This window comes from Anser cygnoides, chromosome 25 (assembly GCF_040182565.1).
Source record: "Anser cygnoides isolate HZ-2024a breed goose chromosome 25, Taihu_goose_T2T_genome, whole genome shotgun sequence".
NCBI lineage: Eukaryota > Metazoa > Chordata > Aves > Anseriformes > Anatidae > Anser > Anser cygnoides.
In genome coordinates, this window is record NC_089897.1 from 444,558 (window position 1) to 460,922 (window position 16,365).

Here is a 16,365-nt window from a genome sequence, read left to right on the forward strand (position 1 = left end):
TTCCAGCCTTCTGCTGAGCACTTTCACTACAGCTGCTAGGGAGGAGAGAGACAGCCTCCAGTTTTAACTAGGTTTTATATGGATGGCGGTAATTTCCTTTTCAAAAATGAGAACTGCTCTTTGAGAAGAATGAAGGAAAATTAGAGAAGGAATCATCCTGACCATTGCGCGGAAAAAAAAAAAATAAATAAAAATATTAGTTGTTCAGTTTTTTTCTTCCCAACAGTATTAAGGACTATAACTGAGGATTAGTTGGTGTTTCCAGTCTCTTAGTACCCGTCTGAGAGCACAGACTGGTTTGTTATTTGGAAAGGGACCTTAAATTGAGATTCTTCTGGGGGGAAACAACTAAGTGTAAATGGATTGCTCTAAACCATGGAAACTGAAATGAGACATCACTGCTACACACAAGCAGCTGTGGATGCACTTCTGTAAAAGTTTCACAATGGGCAAGAACTGTCTCCAAGCTGTCTCCTTGGGTGTGGGTTTGCAGGGATCTGCTCTGAGGTGGGCTGTGTTTGGGATGGAGAGTTTATCCTCCCTGGTAGGAAATTTGGGTTTTTCAGAACCGCTCATTTGATGCAGCCCCCGTACAAGAGCCAGCCTTGACTTGACCTCGTCGTCAGCCCGTCCCGGCCACAACCACAGCTCCCAAAGGCCCCAGTCTTGTGGAGCTGACTGAATGCTCCGAAGCCACCATGAAGCAGTAATTGTATGACACCTCCTTCGTAATTCCTGCCTTTTTATCACAAATAAATGTGCAGCCACCATCTCTATATCATCAACACTTTATTCGTGTGTGAGCAAGGGATTCCTCATGAGAGAAGATCTCTTGCTGCTCCAAAAAATATGGTCGTGGTCTGGTTGAGTGATCAGACCGCAGCACTGCTGGCATCACAGAGGTTTTAAACAGCCTTGGCCAGTCCAACACGGTTGTTGGCCCGGTCAAAGATGCTGTAGTACACTCTGATGAAGACATCTCCCAAGATCCAGAGGTCCGCAGAGGTGTTCTGGAAGCCACTGATACATGCTTCTTCATTGTTCTGCATTTGAGCAAGAGAAGGCAAAGGGGAAAAATGTGGGTGAGTACCTTTTGTCAGGTTGCTCTGGAGGCCCATGGCCATCCATCTGCTGTCCCCCACAGGAATGGGAGAGGCCAAAGTGATGAGAGCCATTGGAGAAAATAAAAGAACATGGAGACGGGCTCTTGGAAGCCGGGTACTCACTCCTTACCTGCTCAGTGTAAGCTGAGGCGGATACAGGATACTGAACCCCATTGATGACAAAGACAACATCAGGCATGGCAGAGATGTAGCTGCAATTCACGTTGTACTGCAGGGAGCAGAGGAAAGAGGCTCTTAGGTAAGAAGCGACACATTCAGGTGGTGAGGAGGGAAGGTTTTTGATTTTTCTGGTAGAGTCTCATGGAGCTCTCTGTTGGAGATACCACTGCAGCAGGGCTGCTTTGCCATGAGCAGTGATGCTGTTTGCCTGTGTGTGGAAGCAGCCTGGGATCCAGGCTTGTGCCAGGCTGTCTCCAGGGCCAGCAGAGCAAGACACAGATGCTCTTACCTCTCCGTACGTGTTCTGCCTGGCCCCGACTGCGCTCTGGATGTCACTTATGTCAGAGGGTGGCCCAGCCACAAGGGACGTGCCCGTGTCAACGATGGCTTGGCAGCCACCACTGCACGCAATCTCCTGCCTGTTCACGATGATGCTGGCAGCAGGGAGGGAAGAACAGACAAGGGAGGGGCTGCTAGGCCTGCTGAATCTTCATGACACTTTCAGACTTGTTCTATAAGAGTTAGAGCTAGGACAACTTTCCTCTCCTTGAGCCCTCTGCTTCTTGGGGTTTGCAATGACGGCTGGTATCACAGCCCCATTGCATAAATGCAGACGGAGGCACCAAACGGCCAAAATCTGGGACCCAACCAAGCCCAGCAAAGTAAGTTGCTCTGCTCATCACCAGACACATCCCCAAGAGAAATAGGCTTTGTGCAACAGAGGAACTAGGCTGTGTCCCAGCACAAAGCATCCCCAATCCAGATAGAAATTGCCAAAGTTCTGTGGGTTTTGGCTCCTTGGCTTTCTGCACCACAATGTGTTAAATGCCAGTGGAAAGCCCACGATGTTCATGGGTCTCAGTTCTCTTCAGAAGCGATGGCTAGAAATGAACATAAATCAGCAGAGTCACTTCCTTACCTGTCCATGGAGATCTGCCAGTAACCCTGGTAAGAGACGGGAATCCAGTTGATGGAGCCAGTGAAATAAGCGTCATCGATTCCCCCGAAGATGACCACGCTCCCCATCGTCTCGCTGGGTGATGCATAAAAGGAAAACACCACAGGGTTTGCCATGTCTCTTCAGTGCAGTTACCTTAGAACAAGGGGACCGTGAGCCCCGTGGGGGAAGGTGCTGCCCGTGACGCCGCAGTCACATCCACTCCCCACCTCACTGCCGGGAATACAGCAGCGTGCTCCCCTGCCCTCAGGCATCACGGCACACAGACAACAGCTGGATAGCAGCAGTGACTGTGGGGGAGCTGCAGTGACCAGCAAATGCAACGATCTGAACCAGACACATCTGCTACCTCCCCCAGCTGTCACAGCTGATGCATCTTACCGGGATAGATAAACCGAAAAGAGGTTCTGCTCCAGCAAGCTCTCATTCACCAAGTTATCAAAGACTGGAGTGATCCCATCAGCAGCCAGACTTGGGTAGCCCAGTCCCAGGATCCCATCAAATGTAACATGGACAAAGAATTGGCCGGGCTCTGTGGTGCTCAAGCCAAAGAGCTGGTTGGTGTCCATCAGTGATGCAACCTAGGGATGGGGACGACAGTTAGGTGGATCAGGCATTGCAATATGGGTGTGAATTTGGTGGAGAAGGCACAGAGGAACCCCCTGAGATGCCATTGTGACACTCACAGTGACAGTGTCGCAGCCCACGATGCCCTCCATGTCACCAGTGCCGTAGTGAATGGAGAGGTTCTGCCCTGTGCTTTTGTAGGTGGAGGACTGCGATGGGTTAAACATCTGATGGCTCTCTAGAAGGTAAGTGGGAAACCAAAAATGAAGATTTTCAGGAAGGCTGAGCCATCAAGAAAGCGTGGGAGTAAGAACCCTGCTGAATTGCTATTTAGACCTGCCATTTATTACTTGTGCTGCAGGAACAATTTAGCTGTAAACATTTGCCATACGTTACAGATGCTTCTCCAGCATCCTAATGCCAGGGATCTGCAGGATATTCCATCTCCCCTTTGGGACAGATGGGGAAACTGAGGCACCGAGCACTAGGAGTATCACCCTGTGGAGTACAGCACCGAGTAGGTGTTACATCCCCAATACTCATCCCAGCACATTCCGCAGAGTTGACGGGACCCAGCACCATGGGGTCTGCTCATTATACTGGCTAGGGGGCCCCTGGTCTCCCTGCAGTGTCACCACAAAATCTGGGCTTGATTCTGCAGAGATAAGCCCACGGTGTGCTGTTGGATCCCAACTCTGGCAAAATGGGGAGCCCTGTCTGATGATACTTACGGCAAGCTGGGCTGGCACAGGAGATGGAGGGAACCCAGAGGTTGGAGGAGCCGGTGTCGAAGACCACTGTGAAGTCCTGCGGTGGGGTGCCAATGGAGATGGTCCCGTAGTACTCCATCTGCATGGCAGCAGGACAAAAGGATGCTTTCAGGGCATGAACCCAGGCCTGGAACTGCCCCAGACCCACTTGTAGCTTTTGTGGTCCCCTTCTGCACATGCATGGGACTCATGGGACTCAGAGCTGCTGAGGAGGTATTTCAGAGTCCAGGCTCTGTCCAGGGCCAACAGTATGGGTGGGCAGGGGCAAAGGAAGTGAGCTGAAGGCTTTGGGGGAAAAAATATCAGGTTTGGCCCACACGTGGGACAGACACAGGGATGGGCATCCCACAAACCACCCCAGGGCTGCACTACTGTGGGTCAAAGCCAGCACTCACATCCAGGGTGTTCAGCAGGGGCTCGGCAGCCACGTCAATCAGATTGGGAAAAGCGTGCGGAAATTTCATGCCGATGTCATAGCGGTGGCGCTGGAAGAAGTGGCGCAGCAACCCCTTCTCCCGGAGGATCTCTCTCGGTTTCTTCCCCCTTTCCAAGGGCAGCCTGGCACAAGAAACAAGAAAAACAGAGTTAACCAGGAGCTCACTGCCTGCAGCTCCTGCAAGCAGCATTTGACAGCGTCACCGTTGGTGCTGAAGCCCATCATGATGCTGTGGGGACTTACTTGGTGAAGCCCTCAGAGAGGGCAAGGACCACGCACAGAAGGACCAGGGATTGCATCGTGCCGGGGCTGAGGGGGCAAATGTCCTGTGGCTTATATAGTCCCAGCGCTCTCCGGCTTTGGTGCCAAGGGCGGCTGGGACTGCCACAGAACCATCCCCTCCCTGGCGGGCACCCAGCCAAGACCCCCCCCCGGTGACACCCAGGGACTGGAGCCCATGGCAAACAACACCCAATGTCATTACGTCACCCAGCGGGGGGGTGACGGCCAGGTGCTCTGTGCCAAATTCCTTCCACAACCCCTGTGCTCCTCCTCCCTGACCTCCTCATCCTTTTAGCACCCCAAATCCTTCATCCTGACAAGGATCTGCACATTGTGGGCATCAAAATTAGCCATCGCTTTACACCTGGGCGTCCAAAACGCAAGCAATAGTGGGTCCCCAGCTTCATGCTTCCCTGCCCCCACTTTAGGGGGGATCTGTCCCTGGTAGGAACAGAGAAGGGGGTCCCACTGGGTGCCACCATGTGCGTACAGTGTGGGGACGTGGGCGTCTGGGCTGTGCGCACGTTTTGGCCCTCCGCCACCCGCTGTTATCTGCAGAACTGATTAGTTAAGGCATATGCAAACAGGCTACGGGAAAGGTGACCCCGCAGCATGCTGACCCCTCTCCATGTGCTGTGTGCCCAGCGATACAGGGACCATTAAACCAAGATTAAAGGCCTAATGAGCACCCTGCTATCAGCGACACCAACAATCACTAAAGGCGTTGGCTCACCTTTTGCAGTTGGCCAAGAGGGGAGCACAAGAGAGCTTGGCTGGAGGACGGAGGATGCAGGGCGATGCTGTGCCCCGCGGGATAAGGAGCTTCCTATCAGCTCGGTGCTGGCGGCTTCTGTTTGAGTACCTCCAGGCCCCAAAATCTAGAGGCAGCCACCAGCATCGCAGCAGGGTGTAGGGTTTCTCTGATGGCAGTATGGAAAAGCCGTCATGTTCCTTTTATGTTTGTCATTGGAATCCCCTCTCAGACTTTTCACTGCCTGGGTTAGAAGTGATGCTGAGCGCCCCTGAGCTGCTGGGAAGGTCCCCTCCCACCGCTGCAGGGTAAGGCAGCTTTCTGCAATGGGGCCCTGCTTTTGTAATAGAGTAAAGCAAGAATTAATAGTGATTTCTTCGGCAGCATTATGGGAACCAGCTGAAATTGTCCTGTTGATTAGTACAGAACTGGGAACGGGCTGGGCTCCACTGGATCGAAAAACAGCCCCTGCCTGCTCCAGGGATGCGTCCAGTCTCACACAAGGAAAGCCCCTTCCCATCCGGTCAGACCCACCATGGCACATCCCAGAAACCACCCTGGGAAACAAAACCTCTCTTCAACTGAAGCCCTCAAAATCCACGCTCAACCCTGCCTATACCAAACTGGCTTTTCGAGGGCTGCTGTTGGAGTTAGGGCTGTCCCAGTGCCGTTCAAAGAAGGGGTTGCAAGACCCAAACTGCAGCCCACAAAGGGCATCTGATCTGAAGCCCCAGTGAGCACCACGGTTTTGTCTTGCAGAGGCCCCATCCAACTGCCAGGAGCAGCAAATTGCTCCAGGGCACCACGAGTTGCTGAAGCGAGAGCTTTGTGATGATGTGAGAGCTTTGTGGTGGGAGCAATGCTGCATTCCCAGACTTGAAAGAGAAATTCAAGTAGCAGGAGGCTTGATTTATTCTTGCTGTAAAAGCAGGGTGAATTTGATGTAGATTTTAGGGGGAAATTGCACGATGCTCTTGAGTAACCACATTGCGGCTACGTCGGGTGTTGAACGTCCAGCCCTGGGAGCGAGCATCCCCTGGGCACGGCGCCGGCACTGCGGTGCCGCCAGAAGCCGCTTGCTGCTGGGCGCGGTTCACCTTGAAGCCAGGACGTTGCAGGGAGGATGTCCCGGCAGGCAAGGGGGTGCTCGGCACCACGCTGCGGTGGGAAACGAGCACGTGAGAGGCAAACGGCCACTGGTGCTCCAGGTTAAGGGCTGTGTCGGCTTTTCCACACGTCCCAGGGGAGGACATGAGCTTTTGCTTCGCTACATATGTTTTATCCCCTCTGGGAGCGTGCACAGAGGTTTTCTTGCATGGCAGCTCTTAGGATGAAAAAGTGCAGGGGGGAGACTTGCTGCCGTCACCGAGTGATTTCCCATTAAATTGTGATCTCCCGCAGTTTAAAGCCACCAGGAGATTGGCAATGCCAATCTGTAGGAAAACCAGAAGAAGCAAGTAAAGCAATGCAACATAACAAAAGAAACCTCAAATATGAAGCTATGTATTTTTTACACTGTTACAAAATAGTAATAGTGTTGTGGGGTTTTTTTTTGTTGTTGTTGTTTTGTAGTTTTTTTTGATTCCCACCACACCCATCCCCCTGTTGCTGTGGGACCCCTTCCATATGGGGAAAGGGTCTGTCCAGGACAGCTCCAGAGCCCTTCTGCCATTGTGTCCTATGCCAAGCGATGGGGCAAATGCCCTCGAAATCAATAAAATGTATTTGTTTGTTGTTTTAACCAAGCTGCCTATTGAGGTAAGTCTTTCTTCACATAAAAAACGAAACAAACAAAAAAACAATAAAACCAACCCAGTCATTGCAGTGTTTTATTTTCATCCAATTTACAATATTTTTTTGAGGGAGACACAAGTGTGGGGAAGCTTTCACCCAATCTCAGTTATTTTACATTCTCCATTAACACAGCTTCTGCCACAGAAAAACAATTGGTGTCCTTAGAAATAGAAATGGTTGCTACAATAGCACCAAAACCCATCAGAATCCAGCAAAAAGGGGTGCCTAGGCCACAGGAGGGGTTTGCAGCTCAGCTCCCTCCCACGCCCCAAGGCGCTGCTCCCAAAGGTGAACCCCTGCAGCTGCCCAGGCAGCAGCTCTGCATGCAAGCGCTTTCACACCCTAAAACAAGCTTCTCACTTAAGTGTTGCCACTTCTTTAAAGGAAACAATTTTTTTTCTGTTAATGCTGATTATTCTTTTTTTTTAATTTCTCCTCAAGCTGCTGAAGGTTACTTTAGGAAGTCAAAGGGATGGTCAAATGAGGCAGGCTTTTCCCACAATGTGTTTTTTAGGAGGGGAACTGAAAGCATGTGTCTGAGATAACCTTTAGGACCTAAGTTAACAAAAAACATTTAATTAAATTTAATGTCCCATTTTCCTCCCAAATTTGACCAGCATAAAAAGAGGCCAGCATAGTGCCTGAACCTCAGGCAGCTGCTGAGCCTGGAAAACTTCTCCTCATGTCCCAAAGGCCCGCATCAGGCAGCTCCAGCCAGCTCTGCTTCACCCCCTGCTAAAGAAGTTGCATTGCAAAATGCTTTGCACCAAAGCTTGAATGTTGGGGAAAACCCAGCCCTTAATTACACAAGACAATTGATGGACTTTTAATTGCAGGCATTAGCTCATTCAGCACCAGCTTTCAGAGCTGCTTCCAGGAGGAAATATGTGGATAAGACACAATCACAACAGGAGTTGTCGTGCATCGGTCACAAAGCAGATTTGTGCAGGAGGAACTGCACGGGAGCCAGCGCAGCTGGGAGGCTACAGGGGCACTGCAGAGGCATTGGGTTTGTGTTGGCTTGGGAAGAAGCTGAAGTTTGGTTGTCAGTCAAAAAGCTCAAATTCTCACAAAGGGAAATTTCTGTTCCTCTGACTTTCCTTTTGTTTTTTCCTTTTGTCTTTTCCTGCACGTTTGAAACGTGCAGAAATAAGCTTTCCATTCCCCTCTTTTGCCTGCAAAATGTGAAAATGGAATGGCTTGGCACTGCCAAAAATCTCCCCTTCCCTGAAACGAATTTCTAGTGAAAGCAGCCAAAGATCACTGTTCATTTTGGAGGCAACAGGAAGGGGCTGTGCAGAGGAAGGTGCCTTGAGCTCTGCAGCCAACACTCCTCAGCCTCCCAGAGAGGAGCTCAGGTTGCCACTGCCACCTCCTCCTGCTGGCCTCGCTCTTGCAGACACTTTGGCAGGTGAAATGGTGCCGATCAGCTTCACCTCCCAAATTTTATTGTGCACTGGGGCAAACCGCATGGGAGGAAGCACTTGGCTGCAGAGGTGGGAGTTCTGTGTTCTCACTCTTCCCAAGTTTCATCACCCTTTATTTTGATAAAATAAAGGGTGGAGGTGAAATGTAGCGGACAGCATCCATTACAGCCAGACAATATCCTGTGAAATGTTTTTCTGAGGCCAGAGATGTGTCCTGTCCTCTGTCTGCTCCTCTGCAGAACAGGGCTCTGCTCTGGGGCAGAGCTTTGCTAACCAATGTGCCAGAGCAGCTTGGCCCAACTGTGCCTCAGTTTCTCCAGATACATAGCTTATAACAATGTTTTCTACCTTGAAAAAGCATTTTTAGGGTTGCCTGGTGGGACAGTGCATAAAGCCACAGGAGGGAGCAAAAAAATGGGCACTGAGGGCTGGCAGCCAGGATGAAACTCACAGCTCCATCACCTAAAAGTCAATGATGTTCTTGAAGTCAAGCGAGCAGCGGTAGCGGCCATCGAGGAACCTGGAGCAGATGAAGTTGGGCAAACAGGGGCAGGTGTGGTGCTGGCGCTTCCCCAAGAATGGGACCTACAGAGAGAAATGGGAGAGAGGATGGGGAAACCCCCCCGCGTCACCCCTGTGTCAGCCCTTGGGATGCAAGCAGGTAAGAAAAACTATCAAATGTAACAAAAGCCCTGGGAATTTCTCTCTGCTGCTTCTCAGGAGTTTAATGGGTATGCCTGAAATGAATTTCTGATCCTTCTGCCTTTGCTCACTCCTCATCTGAGCAGGAAAAGAAGGCACGGCATCGCTAAATCACTACCACCATGCAAAATCGATATGCGAGCCCGGAGGCAGAGCCCCCCGAGGCCGGGTGTCTGGCACTGAATGCGCGCGGAAGAGGAATGGCAGCTCGGGATAATCCAAATGCTTCGGGGCGTCTTAGCCAACAAAGATTGCAGTGCTCGGTGGCTCTGCGGTATTAACTTGGCTTCTCCTTGCTCGGCAGAGCATTTACAAGTCAATTTGGAGCACTTTCCTTTAAACGGATGTGCTGGGCGACTCAGCCCCAGCTCCCCAGGCACTGCTGGCGCATGGCAGCAGGGTTTAGGGTGGCGGGGACAGACCGCGGGAGCAGAAAACACTTCAGAGGATGAAAGCAGCTGCATCACGCCAGCCTGGGAACCCCCGCAAGGCTGCCCCCAGCCTCCCAAATCCACCCCAGCCCCCAGGGCATTAACTGAGTTTTCCTCCCACGCATGGAGCTCAGTGCCCCGCAAGAGCCAAGCTGGTGCTTGGCCCAGCGTCCCTGAACTGCCCCGTTTCCCCCACCCACGGACCCCCCCCCGGTACCTTGTGGCTGAAGGGGTGGCACTCGTCCCCCTGCTGCCCCAGGGGGGTGCACATCCGCAGACCCCGGAGCCAGAGGCTGACAGCACAGCACGTCCCGCTGCCGCACTGCAGGTCCCGCTCGCAGGCCTGGGAGAGACACAAAGGCAATGGTGGGGGGGCGGGAGGTCAGCGTCTGCCCCCAAAATCCCTTGGGGAGCAGCCAAGAAATCTGCTCCTGGCGACTGGGTGCAAATCCTGCATGGGGATTTAAGGGAGAGGTGAGGGATGCTCGCAGCTCTCCCATTCGGCTGCAGGGGTTTTGGGGCAGGGCACGGTCTGGATGCAGGCTGTAAAACCAGGAAAACCCCCGTGTGCAGGGAGGGAGCCATCCCTGGGGGAGAAGTTTGCAGCTTCCCAGCTCAAACCCCTAAGGGAACCTGAATCTCGCCGAACACCCAAAGCACTTCTTAGCACCCAAATAATGTTAAAAATCAGGTCCCAGTAGTGATGGACCACTGCTTGGCTCTCGATGCAGCCCCTTTCCTCCAACCACCAGGGCTGCACGCTCAGCTGAGCCCCACCAGCACCCGAACACAGCAGAGAGAGCACCCGGCCTCCTTCTATTCAATCAGACATCTCCCTCCTCTTAAAAACTTGTCTCAATTTGGGAGGGTGAAGGACAATCCAAGATGCTCCAAGCCCTTGCTTGGAACACAGTCCCCATCAAGGTATGTTTTTCCCCATTTGGAAAGCTTCCTAAACATCCCCATTTTCATGTGTGCTGGATCCAATGCAGTGCTTAGAGGAGAAACGGAGGGAAAAAGCTGCGCTCTGGGGTGACTTTACACTCGTGTGCAAGGAGCAGCGCAATCAGAAAATCGAGGATTGATAGGGAACAGCACCGACGCACTGAAAAAGCAAGTAATAAACTAAAAAATACCTAAAGCAAACAGTGAAAGGCACCGCTGGCATTCCAGCGCCTCTCCTGATCATTTTCTCAGTGCAAATAATGGGGTGGGGAGAGAGGCAGGGAAGGAAGTTGGTTTTACATCCAATTTGACTTTGCGCCACACGGGTGGGGGACGGCAGGGCAAGTTCAAAGCAACTTGAACTCAGGGTAGCAAATTCAGCTGCTGCTCCCTGCGCTACGCTCCACACAGATAAAGCAAGATAAACTGCTAATTGAAAAAGATTAAACACCAAACCTGTGCAATGAGCTCTGGAGAGTGAGAAGATCTAATTACAGTGTTATAACCGCAACCCCTAGGGTGACAAGCACAATTTCTGCCCTATTTAAAAAAAAAAAAAAAGCAAAAAAAAAAAAAGCAAAACAACCCCAAAGCCCAAAAGCCATCCCAAGCTGGGCACGGGAGCAGTGAAGCTGCACTTACCCCCGTGATGACAGCGCCATGGAGCAAGGGCAGCAGCAGGAGCAAGCAGAGGGTCTGCAGGAGCCGTCGCATGGTGCCGTCTGCCCGCGCCGACCGCAGTCCTGCACCTTATATACCCCCTGCCCTCTCCTCCAATGTTTTTTTTTTTTTTCCTCCTGACGATCTCAGAATAAGCAGATGAGACCTGAATCTCTAACGTCATAGAAGAAATATTTTCCCCATGTAGGGTGGGGGAAAAAAACCAACACCAAGCAGTCATCCACCCTCATCTATTTCCCAGGATTATTTTTCAGCTAAGCCAACACAGCTGGATTTTCCAAGTACATACATATTTATCCCTGACAGGTGTACTTAAGAATTGAATTAAGAATTTGTGATTATTGAGCTAAAAGAAAATAAAAGAAAAAAGTTAGCCCGGTACATCCATGATGGTAAGAGTATAATGTTTAATAATGTGGGTCTGTGATAAGTACCCTGTAGAAAGATAAGACTCAGCTGCATTTATTTGTGAGAATAAAATGAGGCAGGGAGTGAATAATATATTTTTCAGTAATGAAAGCATGTTTGTAAATGAACAGAATGTATAAATATCTTGATTTACGGTTTGAAGTATGTCCCCCATACCTGTATTTGGAATATCTCTTGAGAGCACGTGGAAACATGACTAGGGATTGCTAAAGTGGCTAAAAAGGCAGAAACGGGTGGAATTATCGCCTTCTGGTTTTGTTTATACATCCCGGGAGGGTGCAAGGGACAGAGCAGTTTGCAGATGCTGGCATCATTAAACAGGCTGTGCCAGCTCCCACAGTGACATCTTCCACATCTGCAAAATTTGCTTTTTTACACGTGTGCATCAGCAAAACCCCGACACGCTCACTCTGGGGCCCTCCCCCAAAAACACCAACGTGCACCCAGGACTGCATCTGTCAGGTGAGAGAGGAGCCATGAATCCCCGCGGCCTCCACAAGGCGACGTCCCCGCAGAGGTGGGGCCCTTCGTCGCTCACCGCCATGCCCCACAGAGCTCCGTGACACGAGCCCCCATCGCAGTCCCGCAACAAGAAATAACATCAGCTTTCAGAAAACTGCGTTAGTCCGTTCAAATACCCACCCGTGAGCATCGCACGGCCCTGGGCTCCCGTGGTCCCGCCTGGATTTGGTCGTGACCGAGCTCATTCCCACCGGCCGGGGCCACGCAAGCCCAGGGTGCGGTGAAGCTCCTTGGCACAAGGACAGGAAAGCAAAGCAGGGTTTGTGATTTGGATCGACCGAGCCAGGTTTTACCAGCCCTGGACTGCGAGACACCACCCCCACGGCAGCTAGGCTCCCAACAACATCACAGGTTTAGTCCCTGCGGTCTCTGCCAGAAAAGTTTCTCTCGCAGAGCATCAGCGCAATGCCGAACTGACAATTTAATTGGCTAAAAAGAGCCCAGCCGTTTTCCCCGCCGAAGACCAGCGCTTCCTCCGGAGCCGCAGCTGCTCCGCCGCTCCGCTGAAGCCTCCCGCAGCTGGCCTTGCCCGAATGACGCCCGGCCCCCAGAACCCCCCGCCAGAAACCCCAGAGCCTTTCTCCAGGGACCGGCCCGCGGGACGCGCCCCGGGGCCCCGGGCGGGAGCAGCGCAGCGGGGGGGGGCGGCGGGGAGCCCGCGGGCGGCAGGCGCCGAGGCGGCGGCCGCTGGCTGCCGGCAGAGCCGGGGGAAGAAAAATGTAAAAGAAAAATAAATAAAAAAAAAATAAAAAAAGAAAAATCGCCGCTGCGCTGCACGCCCCCATCGATCGCGGTGTAATTTTCCAGCCCGACGCGGCGAGATCCAGCGCCAGGCGCAGCCGGGCGGCCGCCAGCCGGCCCCGAGGCCCCGCCACCGGCCCCCCCCGGTGCCGCTCCGCGGTCACGCGTGGGGCTCACGCGCCGCTGGGCCCGGCTTGGGGGGGGGGGGGGGGGGGCGAGGAGCTGCGCGCCCCGCCTTTGCAGCCAGCCCCCGAGGGCTCGGGCTCGGAGGCTCCCGGACGTGGGGGGCGCGGGGATCGGGTCACGCGTGGGGCCCCTCCCCGGGAGCCCTTCGCGCACTGAGGCCTTTTGGTCCCGCGGCGCCACCGTCCGCGCGCGTCACGTGACTGACGCCGCTGCCAGGAGCCGCCGGAGCAGGGCGGAAGCGAGGGCGCGGGGCCGGCGGCATGGAGGGGAGCCTGGAGCAGCACCTGGAGGACACGTGCGGGGGGGGGGGGGGGGGGGGAGCGGGGGGAGCGGGGCCGGGGGGGGAGCGGGGGGAGCGGGGCCGGGGGGGGGGGGGGGGGAGCGGGGGGAGCGGGGCCGGGGGGGGAGCGGGGGGAGCGGGGCCGGGGGGGGGGGCGGGGGGAGCGGGGGGGGGGGGCGGGGGGAGCGGGGCCGCGGGGGCCCGGGGCCGCCCCGGCGCTCACCGCCGCCCTCTGCCCGCAGCATGAAGAGCCCGGCCGTGGTGGGCGTCCTGTGCACCGACTCGCAGGGCCTCAACCTGGGCTGTGAGTAACGGGGCCGGGGCCGGGGCCCCCCGGCGACGGGCCTGAGGGGAAGGCGCGCGAGGGGCGGCGGAGGGCCCTGCGTTGGCTCAGCCCGCAGCAGGCCGAGGGGAGGCCTCCTGGCGGCCTGCAGCCCCCCCGCGGGGAGCGGGGGCAGGCGCTGAGCTCTGCGCCCTGGGGACGGCGCCAGGGCCCGAGGGATGGAGCCGCGGCCGGGCAGGGTCAGGCTGGGCGTTGGGGAGGGGGTCTGCGCCGTGATTCGGGTCGCACGCCGGGACAGGCTCCCCAGGGTCACGGCACCGGGCCTGCCGGAGTCCAAGAAGCGTTTGCACGACGCTCTGGGACATAGGGTTTGATTCTGGGGTGATTGTGTGCGGGGCCAGGAGTTGGACTTGATGATCTGTGCGGGTCCCTTCCAGCTTGGGGTATTCTGTAATTCTAAACCTCAACCTGTTCCTGACACTTAAAATCAATTTATTTTAGAGGGGCCACAGTTTGGGGAGATGCTGTGTCAGCCCACAGAGGGGCAGCGGGACTGGCAGGAGCAGCCCCACCTGGCTCTGTGCGGGGGCTGCTTCCTGTGCACGCGTGGTTTTAGTCAGCATCTCCCTTGCCTCGCAGGCCGAGGAACACTCTCAGATGAGCACGCCGGCGTCATCTCTGTCCTCGCCCAGCAGGCAGCCAAGCTCACCTCCGACCCGACCGATATACCTGTGGTATGCCTGGAGTCAGACAGCGGGTGAGCATCCAGCCCGGGGGTGCTGCTTTTCTCTGCGTTCACCTTTCCCCCCATCTTTTGGGATCTCCTAGGGGGGTCAAATCTCTAGAGCAGTGCTCTCTCTCTTTTAGTAAACTGGCAGACTTGGAGGAAGCTCCATCTCCAAAGCTACATGGAGAGGGCAGTCACAAATAGGCACGGGAAATATTAGACTAATGGGACCTCAAATAACAGGAACTGTAAAAGCAGAAGAAAACCTTTCAGGGGCTGGTGGCTACTCCAGCATGATACTTGTTCCGCTGTTGGGATCCCCATGGATAATTTAGCCCATGACGTAGTGTCATTTTTTTGCCAGTTTTGTTAATGAAGACTTTTCCAGCACTCTTCCTGGGAGGGACGGGAAGAGATGCAGCAACTGAGAGGTCTAGCACAGAGCTGCCCATCTGGTTTTCCACCCAAGTCAGCTTCTGCTCTCATAGCTGGCTTCTCAACTGCCTCACTTCCCTTGTTCTAGGAATATCATGATCCAGAAGCATGACAGCATCACTGTAGCAGTGCACAAGCTGGCATCCTGACCCTGACATCCTGATGCTCCACTCCAGACCAGCTCCTCACTGGACAACGACTCTCCTCTCTGTGCTCCAGTGCAAAACATGCTTCTAGTACCAAATCTGGGCTGAAGGCTCTCCCTCTCTATTTAACAGCTCCTGTGCAGCTATCAGGGTTTCCAATTTGCATTTTAGCACGTGTGCTGCTGAGGATGAAATGTGGGTCACTCACTGAGTTTGTGTAATGATAGATACTGCAAAGCGTGTGTGTGTATGTGTGTGGCCTTATTTGTTGGAGAAATCAATAAATGACCTGCAAAAACATGCCTTTGCTTCTCTTTGCTCCTGCTTTGAAAACTGTTGCCCATTGCTTTCCCAAAAGCCAAGCGAGGTACCATCTGCCAGTCCGTTCTTCGTTAGCATTTCTACAGAGAAAAGGAGTAATGCACAAAGACTTGAATTAATGGCGGGTCCTCCGGGGGAAAAGGTACAAACACTTCCCTAGGAATTTCTCCTAGGAAATGTTTAGCCTCCTGTAGTTAAATTGTCCATGTGAGAATGAGTTGCTTATTAGGTCTTGGATTGAAGTTCAAACCTAAACTTGTTGGCCCTGTCTGTGCTGCCTGCCGTGGCTGCATGAACTGCAAATGGATGTTGACAACATCCTTACAAATCCAGGCCTTTCTTCACTTTATATATGAAATGGTACAGGGAAACAATCCTGCAGAAAGGCTTTTCCCTCAAAAACTGCTACACTCAGATGCTTCCTCCATACAGGGAAAAGGAGCTGGCCTGCAGCTGTCCTTATGCATAATGCAGAAAGGCAGCTTCACAGCGGAGCACAGGCTAACAGGGCTGGGTCAGAGAGAAAATCTGCATTCACGCTGCTTTGACTTTACCACTGCACGCGTCAGTGACACTCCCAATCTCAGAGTCACTGTTTTGAGTGAAACAGGCACGAGGGACAAGCCCACCCTGCCCAGCTGGGCTACACCCCCCTGTTAAGTTCAATTAACAACGCGGCCTCTAAGCAGGAGCGGAGGGGGATCTGCGCTGCCCCCCGCCTGGCTGGCTGCTCCGGAAGCAGAGCACTGCCACCGCTGCCAGGTGGCCATCCCCAAAGTAACCTGCACGCTGCTCGGGAAGATGCTGTGGGATGAACAGCCGTGTTTTAGGCACCCAGCCTGCAGGCGTGGAGGAGGGATGTCTGCTGCCTGCAAACTCGAGAATCCTTCTGAGAAGTGGCTTTCCTGACTCTCCTCCTCCAGCCGTGGCCAGCCCCTGCCTGTGTCCCGCAGCCACGTACGGACACCTGCCCCAAAAATGAAAAGCTGCCATGTGGCTAAATCACCACGGGGATCCTGCCTGAGCTGTGGAGTAATGAATACACCAACCTCGGGCGCCCCAGTCTGTGCTCGGCTCCTCAAACCTCCCTTTTGGGTGCTATGAACATCCCCAAATTTTGAGCAATTTCATTTCCCATCCATGCCTTGTGTTTCCAGCACCATCAAGGCAGAGCACGCAAAGCTCTGCGCTATTAAATCATTCCCTCCCCCCTTTTCTTTGTTGTTTGATACTTAAGTTCCAAGCTTATCTGCTCAGAAGAGAGTAAT

At 53.7% G+C, this 16,365-nt stretch overlaps 3 protein-coding genes across 3 annotated transcripts; 1 reads left to right on the forward strand and 2 right to left on the reverse strand.

Moving 5' to 3' along the window:
- Window positions 1–733: 733 nt before the first annotated feature.
- On the reverse strand, window positions 734–4,538 carry LOC106048442 (embryonic pepsinogen). Its single transcript, XM_048054512.2, has 9 exons — window positions 4,258–4,538; window positions 3,974–4,136; window positions 3,540–3,657; window positions 2,928–3,046; window positions 2,623–2,822; window positions 2,203–2,316; window positions 1,573–1,717; window positions 1,234–1,332; window positions 734–1,043 (listed from the first exon to the last, which is right to left on the reverse strand). Exons 1-9 carry the CDS (start codon window positions 4,311–4,313, stop codon window positions 906–908), a joined length of 1,152 nt encoding a protein of 383 aa, XP_047910469.1. The 5' UTR covers window positions 4,314–4,538; the 3' UTR covers window positions 734–905.
- A 2,324-nt stretch (window positions 4,539–6,862) lies between these two features.
- On the reverse strand, window positions 6,863–12,906 carry PROK1 (prokineticin 1). The gene is made up of 3 exons (XM_013200368.3): window positions 10,989–12,906; window positions 9,619–9,744; window positions 6,863–8,853 (listed from the first exon to the last, which is right to left on the reverse strand). Exons 1-3 carry the CDS (start codon window positions 11,058–11,060, stop codon window positions 8,731–8,733), a joined length of 321 nt encoding a protein of 106 aa, XP_013055822.2. The 5' UTR covers window positions 11,061–12,906; the 3' UTR covers window positions 6,863–8,730.
- A 144-nt stretch (window positions 12,907–13,050) lies between these two features.
- Window positions 13,051–15,076, forward strand: LAMTOR5 (late endosomal/lysosomal adaptor, MAPK and MTOR activator 5). Its single transcript, XM_066982845.1, has 4 exons — window positions 13,051–13,200; window positions 13,428–13,489; window positions 14,108–14,225; window positions 14,719–15,076. The coding sequence occupies exons 1-4, from the start codon at window positions 13,166–13,168 to the stop codon at window positions 14,777–14,779; spliced, it is 276 nt and encodes a 91-aa protein (XP_066838946.1). The 5' UTR covers window positions 13,051–13,165; the 3' UTR covers window positions 14,780–15,076.
- The last annotated feature ends 1,289 nt before the right edge of the window (window positions 15,077–16,365 follow it).

What these genes read in the sequence shown, in the direction of transcription:
- LOC106048442 (XM_048054512.2), bottom strand. Translation starts at nt 4,313, where the DNA reads ATGCAATCCCTGGTCCTTCTGTGCGTGGTCCTTGCCCTCTCTGAGGGC. An exon ending in CTCTCTGAGGGCTTCACCAA is followed by an intron (nt 4,137 to 4,257) that starts GTAAGTCCCCAC and finishes TTCTTGTGCCAG; the next exon opens with GCTGCCCTTGGAAAGGGGGA. An exon ending in TTTTCGGTTTATCTATCCCG is followed by an intron (nt 2,317 to 2,622) that starts GTAAGATGCATC and finishes TGCATCACCCAG; the next exon opens with CGAGACGATGGGGAGCGTGG.
- LAMTOR5 (XM_066982845.1), top strand. Translation starts at nt 13,166, where the DNA reads ATGGAGGGGAGCCTGGAGCAGCACCTGGAGGACAC. An exon ending in GAGCAGCACCTGGAGGACAC is followed by an intron (nt 13,201 to 13,427) that starts GTGCGGGGGGGG and finishes CTCTGCCCGCAG; the next exon opens with CATGAAGAGCCCGGCCGTGG. An exon ending in TGCCTGGAGTCAGACAGCGG is followed by an intron (nt 14,226 to 14,718) that starts GTGAGCATCCAG and finishes CCCTTGTTCTAG; the next exon opens with GAATATCATGATCCAGAAGC.
- PROK1 (XM_013200368.3), bottom strand. Translation starts at nt 11,060, where the DNA reads ATGCGACGGCTCCTGCAGACCCTCTGCTTGCTCCTGCTGCTGCCCTTG. An exon ending in ATGGCGCTGTCATCACGGGG is followed by an intron (nt 9,745 to 10,988) that starts GTAAGTGCAGCT and finishes TGTCTCTCCCAG; the next exon opens with GCCTGCGAGCGGGACCTGCA. An exon ending in GCCACCCCTTCAGCCACAAG is followed by an intron (nt 8,854 to 9,618) that starts GTACCGGGGGGG and finishes TTCTCTCTGTAG; the next exon opens with GTCCCATTCTTGGGGAAGCG.